We start from the raw sequence: 7,823 nt of genomic DNA, 5'->3' as shown, positions 1-7,823 counted from the left end.
ATCACCACCGCCATCATCACGGTCACCACCATCATCACCATCATCACCACCACCACCATCATCACCATCACCATCAACATAACCATCAAGAGGCCACTGCCTGACTGAGACTTGCCAGTGGAAGACAAGGGTGAGCTGACACTGGGAAGACAGGGCTAGAGACCATCACTGGGGAAAGACTCGTTCTCTTTTTTTATTTCAGAGTATTAGTAGGGTACAAAAGTTTTGGTTACATAAATTGCTTTTGTACAATTTGAGTCAAAATTGTGATTGTGTCCATGCCCCAGATACTGTACGTCATACTGGTTAGGGGTGAATTTACCCATCCCCTCCTCTCCCTCCCATCGAAAGACTCATTCTTGCTGGGACGTCAAACCACAGGGAAGATCTTTCGTGAAGCTGCTGTTTCTTCTGATTCCAAGAACTCGCCTTGGCTTCCTCCCATTTCTAATGCTTTGGTTTTCCTGGCTTCTCATGGCTTGTTCCTGCATGCCTCTCTCTCTTCACTCCACAGTGTTCTCTTTAGTCCAAAATGGATGATTTTTTCCCATTCCCCACCCTCCCAAGTGCCCTCTCTCCCCTTATCCCAGGCTGCGGCGTTCCTGCCTCCCCCTTGACCCTCTTGCCACCTGCATTAACCCCTGCCTTGCGGTGCTCAGCTCCAGAAATGCCAAACTCCTTAACACCCAGTTGCCAGAGTTTCTCTCACCCTATTTCTCCCTCTAATAAAGTGTCTCATTTAGCCCACGCCTTTGCCCAGCACACGTCCCCTGACCTCTGCACTGCTCTGGAGGGTCACTGGGCCTGGCCCCACTGCAGACTGTCATAGAGCTGGGTGAGCTTCTCCAGCTGCTCCTCCAGCACCTGGGCCTGCTGCCTCAGCTCTGCAGCCAACTCTGCCTTTCCTCCCTCTTGCAAGTGCTGTGAGTTTTCCATGATGCTGAACATTTCCTTCAGAATATATTCAAATGCAGTGGCTGCACCCAGGATCCTGTCTTCTTTGGTCATTGCTAGAGGTGTTCCTGCAAAAGCTTTCTGCACAGGCTCCCTGCCTTGGGCCGGCATCAGCCCAGTGGTCATGTGGCAGTTGGCATCGGCTACTAAGCGAGGGCTGGCTTTGGCTAACTTGATGGCATTGATGGTCTTTGCAATGCTTTCTATGTCTTGGCAAAATCTGTACATTAAGGAAATTACTTTGGGCATGTTCTCACTCACAGCCTCCTTCCCCACCTCTGCCATGTTCACCTTGGTTGACAGCAGGCTGCTGGCTTGGGCTTTTGCTAACAAGGTGTTTGAGCGTTCCACAATGTGGGTGGAAACATTGGTCACAGCGGCTGCTGTTCCCAGCCCCAACCCAGTTGCCGAGAGTCCCAGACTGACCCCTGCTGTCACAGGTGCCAGAGCCAGGCCAAGGATGGTCAGGATGCCAGAGGCAATGCCAGTGGAGCTGGCCACCACATGGGAGATGGTACAGTCCCTGTGGACCTTGTCAACCTCATCTGCAAGGGCGTGGAGCTTCCTTATGTGTTCCTCAAGCAGCACTTTGACCTGAGGAAACTTGTTCCAAAACATCTTCCTCTTCTGCAGGTCTTTTTGGAGCATATCTTTGTCCTCTATGGTCATGTCTGCTGCAAGCTCCTTCAGAGCTTCACGGAGTGTATCCGCCTCATCCCTGTAACAATAAGGCTCAAGTGATTAAGAAAGGCAGTTTTCTTACCTGTAATGTGTGTTAAATAAAATCTATCCTGCTTAAATCACAGGGCTTTTGCTATAAATCAAATGGAAACAAATTTGACAAATGCGAACAATTTTTGTTTTAATATTAAACACGTTTTGCACATGATAGATGCTCTGTATTACTTATTCAATAGAAGAATAAATCAGTAAAAGTGTTCTTAAGATGCTCTTTAGTGGTAGGTATTTGCTAAAGATGCTTTCTCACTTGAGGGCTGGGCAATACGATCGCTACCCAAGTATTTGCGGAGTGGAAACTCCAGAGCTTCACGTGTGCACGCCAAGGCCATGTATAGTTTTATGCAACCTGTTAAAGACTCAAGAGACTTTAAGAACCATCTATGTGAATTGCTGAGCCTGAAAAGACCTGGATTTGGACAAGATGCCAGAGGGAGTGTTTCGCTCTATAGTCAGGACTTGTGAGTCTCTTCAGAAGGTCTCGAAATACTCAAAATTGGCAGCCCTCCATAATGACCGTGGCAGTCATCCCTAAGCCACTCTGCCTGCTTGTTGGTCAGGGGCTACTCTATGTAGAACAGAAGAGGGACCCAAATGGCAGCTGAGAACTCCACAGCCCCCAGGCAGGGTGTGGAGGACACAGTCACCCACGGCCCTCTGGGCCCCTCAGTGGGGGATCAGATCGAAGAGGGAAGAGATATCCCCCTCCCACTCCTGTGTCTCTGTGTGGCCATGACCTCCATAAGTCTGTGCGCTCAAGGGCCCCTGGCCACACCCCAGTCCCAGCCCCTCTGCCCCCGCTTTCCTGTTGTTCCTCCTGCCCCCTGAGGGCTCCATCTGCCCTCAGCCTGAGGCCGTTCACTGCCAGCGAGTGACAGGGAAGAAATATTCTTCATGGATTGTTGAGAAGAGGGTGTCCTTAACCACAGGCACAGGAGGCTGCCTGGAGGAGGTGCACCTGCCAGGAGGAAACTAGCCCAGCGGGGAGACCCGGGTGGCATTTCTGAGGCATTCCACGGAGGTACCCTATGGAGGTTACCTGGACAAATCAGCCTTGGCCACAAGTCCCTCCCAGGCTTCACCATCAGTCAGCAGGAGATGCCGATATTCTCTGTTCACTGTGTCCCGGAAATACTCAAGGACATCCTCCATAAAGCTGTTGCGCTCTGCTGGGAAAGAAAAAAGGCTGGAGGCAAGTGGGTAGGGCATAAATGGCACTGAATATAAGGTGGCTACACGCTAACGTCCTGAGCAGATCTCACGTGGGGCACTTGTGATGGAGTCGCCCGTCCTAGAGACTGAACTGTGCTCCCCCGAGTTTCGGAGGTTGAAGCCCTAACCCCTAGCACTGTATTCGGACACTGGGCCATCAAGGAAGTAACTGACATAATCCTATAGGACTGGTGTCCTATGGCAAGGAGAGGAAGAGACACAAAACCCCCCAATCCCCCTTCGCCAGCCCATGCTGTCCCCAGCCCATCCTGAGATTTGGCTTGGTTGCCAAGGCAATTCAGTGAGAGGACGACAGTCCTGGGAAACCAGGACTTAGGGAAATGAACCCAGTGTTGATGACGGTGGGTGGAGGTTAGTTTCTGTTTTTCTTTTTTCTTCCTCACTAAAAGCAGGAGGGAAACCAGGGCTTGGAAGGAGGGAGCCGGTAGCACCAACTCTGCGTATTCATTGATTGGGGCGAGGGGGAGTCCGTAGGGTGTTAAAGCAAAGTTAAAATGAAGACCAGGGTGAAAACTTCCTGGCCAGACAAAACTGACTGGACTTGAAAAACTGCTTTAACTTTGCTTAAACCCCAAATATATGCGAAATTGAACTTGAGTCATTTCTGGTGAACACTTATATTAGAAACAAAGTTAACCTCGGCCCATCATGGGCAGCCAACTACCACATGGCTTTGAGACTAGGAACTTTGCAACAAGGTAAACCCAGAAAGGCAATTTAGTACCTGCAACCAATCAGGTAATTTCCTTATCCTACTTCCATACTCACCCCTCAACACTAGCCTGAGGGCCCTGTCATGGCAGCACTGCGCATCTTTCAGTTTGCTGTTTCCCAATTCATGGATTGCTTCTTGCTCACATAAAGTCTTTAAAGTTTTACTGTGCCTCAGATTTTTCTTTCAGGAGGGGCATTTGACATCATTAGAATCAGTTCCTGTCTGAGGAGGTCAGACCTGGCAAGCAGCTGTTCACAGACTGTCCCCACAGGGCAGGGTCCACCTGCATGAACAGGTTCCAGGTAGAGGGGACAAGAACTGGGCAGGCACTGGCCCAGGCCATGAACACATGTTATATTTGATCCTCATGACAACACGGGAAATAGTCTCATGTTACAGGTGAGGTGAGGGGCTCCAGGTCACACAGATGGGATGTGGCAAAGGGCAGACTGAGGTCCAATTCAGGGGGAATCTGAGTCACTGTCCCCTCTGAGCCACTCAGAGCAGGTGGGCTGGCCGCAGGACAAAAGCCGGAAGGACGTGCTCCGTGGGTAGCGCCCCAGGGTCAGGGGGAGCAGCGCAGGCAGGGAGGCGAGAGGTCAGGGTTGCTGGTCTACCTCCTCTCCCCACAGCCCCTCACCCCTTGTCCCCTGCTCGCCTCCCCCACTGCCCTCCCCGGCTGTCCCCCACTTCTGGCAGGGGCAGGAAGGAAGGGAACACCTGGGCCGGGCTACCCGGAGGAGAGGGCCAGGACGGAGATGCCCCTCAGACCCCTGGGTGGGGAGACGCCACTTGGTCTGTTTTGGGGTTCCGGCCCCACTCGGCAAGGTCCTTGTCAGCCCTTGATTCCTCTGCAGGTTAACTCAGCCTTGGAGGTGCCACCCTCCACTCTAGGTCGTGAGTAGGAGCCAGCCAGAGAGAGGAAGTGTGACTACCTGGGCAGGCCCCTCGGGCTTTGGAGGTCATGGTGCCACCAGCCACGGTGTCTCTGAGAGGTGTCCTTAACAGCTCGCAGTCTGCGTCGGGGCTGGACGGCTTTGCCTCTCCCTTGGGGAAGAGAAAACAAATTGTGGGGTGGAATGTGAGCCGGCTGTGGCGGGCGGGAGGGCGAGGGGCCGGGTCTTCAGCAATTCCCTGTGCGGTGGCAGCAAACGCCACAACAGACTTAACCCAAAGTGCTTCTCTGTCTCCTGGCTCTGCCAGCTGCTATTTGAAGACAGTGACCTCACTCCAGCTCCCTCTGCCCACACCCCATGCCAAGACAGAGTCCCCTTGTCCCACTGGGGTACAAGCAGGTGATAGAAGAGGAGACAGCCATCTGATAATTATAGAAACAACAGAATCGACACAGAAACAAAGACAGGGAGGAATGTTCTGCAATTACCTGGGGCAGGGAACATTTGTGTTTACTAATCGATAATCGATAACATTTATTCAGCATGCGTGATGTGCAGGGCTCCGTACATGCACCTAATTATATAATCACACACATTGCACAACATGGGTACAATTGTGGCTCCTATTTTACAGCAGAGGGAACCACAGAAGTTGGGTAACTTTCTTACGTTTTCGCAATAGTGCTGGAGTCAGGGCTTAACCCAAGTCTTTCTGTGACCATGCTCTACTCCCTTAAATATACAAAAATATTGATTCATGTATATATGTTTATTGTAAATGAGTCTTCTCAGTTCAAAGCGAGGTGTTGCACCCTGTGCCCAAGTCTCTGTCGTGGTTTTACATGTGCTGTGCTGGAGACCCTGTCCTCTCCTTGCTTCTGCGAGGTCGTCCAGCCCACCAGGCCCTGGATCCTGCCAGAGACTGGCCCAGTCCCTGCTGTGGCCCTCCTGGAGCTGCCCAGTCTCCTCTGTTCTTCTCCTCTAGCCTCTGGACTTCAGGCTCTTTCTAATTCTTCTTCATTTTTTGTTTTTTTCTTTTTTTCCTGAGACAGTTTCTAGCTCTGTTGCCCAGGATGGAGTGCAGTGGCACCACCATAGCTCACTGCAATCTCAAACTCCTGGGCTCAGGTGATCCTCCTGCCTCAGCCCCCTGAGTAGCAGGAACTACAGATGCACATCAGCATGTCCGACTAATTTTTAAATTTATTTTATGCGTTAGAATTGCAGGTGTGAGCCACTGCACCACACTTTGGAATTCTTTATGGGACTCATAGTACAGAGAACATTGTCATTGCATAAAACTTTGCCTGCATTTGAGATTTTTTTCCTTAAGATATTTCTAGAAGCAGAATGCTTAAGTCAGAGGGTATCAACATTTTAAGAAGTTTTCATACCTAGAGCCACACTGTTATGCAAATAAATTGTACCAACATATGCTCACACTAGCAGTATATGAGGGTGTCTATGCTTTGGGAAATGAGGAAAGAACGCACATTTTGATGATGTTTAAACACTGTTTTAAGAAGGCAAAGAGTGTATATCGAACACCCTTCTCAAGACCTGACTAAATGATCATCAAGGCACTTACAGGTATAATGACAGCTATTGATAATAGCGGCCAACATTTGGAGATTTTACTCTGCACCAGTAATTGCTCTAAGACCTTATAAATAATAACTCACGTATTCTTCCCATAACCTTTGAGGTGTGTGCCATTGTATGCCTGTTTACAGATACGGAAGCTGAAACACAGGCATTACGTGACTTGCCCAACGTCAGAAATCTAGTGAGGGGTAAAGACTGGGTTCAAACCCAGCTAGATGGACCCAGGAACCCACACGGTGCTCTGCTCCCTCTGCTGCCAAGGACAAATGGAATGAGCCCGACCAAGGGCAGGGACTTCAGCGGGTGTCTGGAAGACACACTGGATGGGATGTGATGACTGAATAAATAGCAGTGGAGGGCGCTGCTATCCACAGAAGTGCCCAGAGGGCACATAGCCAAGGACAATGGTCTGCTAGGCGGAGCCTCAGAGAAGCAGACCAAAGATGACAGGAAGACAGGCGGGTAGAAGCAGGATGAGTTTGCCAGCCCCATGCCCCGAACTGTATTCATGGCAGCCTTGAGTCTCCACCAGACAGAAATAAATCAGAGGACTCATGGCTGAACTGAAAGGATGCAGAAAAGTGTCTTCATATTCTGCCACTTAGGGGCCCCCCATTCGATCACCCACCCGCAGGGAAGCCCGGCAGGGGACCCCCCCTGTCTCTCATGTGTAGGCAGTGCAGGGGCAGACACGTGAGAATGACGTCAGCGTGGAAAGGGACCAAGAGACACAGAAAATGACCTCAGAAGAAAAGAATAATCTTGAAAATAGAAAATAATTGTTAAAAACTCAAACCCATGTCGTCAGGGAAATTAAAAACCATTTTATTCATAAAATGAGAAAAAGATGCACTGAAAAGGGGGGAAAATAATGGAAGGAAAAAAGAGATCCTGGGAATTAAAAGGTGACGGACAAAATGAACAACTCAAGACAGAGGCTGGAAAAGACGTCAAGGAAAGCCCCCAGAAAATAGAAAGGTGACCGAAGACACGCAGCTAAATGGGGAAGAGGAAAGTTACTACACACAATCATTGCCTAGAAACTTGCCTGGGAACGAGCTACAGGGGGACGAGAAAGGATGTGAGAGACAGAGAGAGAGAGAGTGTGTGTGTGTGTGTGTGTGTGTGTGTGTGTGTCCACAGGGGTGGGGTAACTCAGAAAAAGCCGTGGGACCCAGGACTCAGGAAAATCAACCCAGACAGAACAGGATCCAAGGCCCGCAGCCGGGCAGGCAGCAGCCCCCCCGGGAGCAGCACTCGGGGACGGAGCAAGACAGGAGAGAGCTGTGGGGAAAGGGCCTTGCTGTAACACCTCATGTGATTCCAGTTTGAAAGAAACGGAGGAAGGGATGAAAGCAAACAGTGCGAGAGGAAAAAAACCAAAGGCAATTGGAAACATCAGGAAAAACGAAAGCTGTGTAAGAAAGTATGTGCGGTCATATCATAAATCATGTTTAAAACATCGCAAAAGTGTAAATGCTCTTGTTACACTTTGAGAACAAAATGGAACATTTGCACATAAGAACTAAATGTATCCTTACTGATTAGTACAGAAATGGAAGCGCAGTGGGAGATGGTGGGAGGGGAAGCACTGAAGAAGGAGAGGGAGCGTTCATATCCCCATTTCCTAAAGTGGGGAGTCAGGAAATACTGGCTGTGGTGGAGGCAGGAGAAATAAAGTT

General features: G+C 50.1%; 1 protein-coding gene across 2 annotated transcripts; it reads right to left on the bottom strand.

The window, feature by feature from the left end:
- Positions 1 to 403: 403 nt before the first annotated feature.
- Positions 404 to 4,682, bottom strand: LOC123639310 (apolipoprotein L2-like). 2 transcript variants are annotated; one of them, XM_045552971.1, is made up of 3 exons: positions 4,576 to 4,682; positions 2,732 to 2,861; positions 404 to 1,672 (listed from the first exon to the last, which is right to left on the bottom strand). In XM_045552971.1, the coding sequence occupies exons 1-3, from the start codon at positions 4,604 to 4,606 to the stop codon at positions 796 to 798; spliced, it is 1,038 nt and encodes a 345-aa protein (XP_045408927.1). In that variant the 5' UTR covers positions 4,607 to 4,682; the 3' UTR covers positions 404 to 795. The 2 variants fall into 2 exon arrangements, with proteins under 2 accessions (XP_045408927.1, XP_045408928.1); XM_045552972.1 differs by having other exon boundaries at positions 2,732 to 2,858.
- Between the last annotated feature and the right edge of the window lie 3,141 nt (positions 4,683 to 7,823).

Source organism: Lemur catta, chromosome 6 (genome assembly GCF_020740605.2).
Source record: "Lemur catta isolate mLemCat1 chromosome 6, mLemCat1.pri, whole genome shotgun sequence".
In the NCBI taxonomy this organism is placed as follows: Eukaryota; Metazoa; Chordata; class Mammalia; order Primates; family Lemuridae; genus Lemur; species Lemur catta.
Note: the sequence above shows the minus strand (reverse complement) of the source record. Positions and strands in the feature narration are given on the sequence as shown.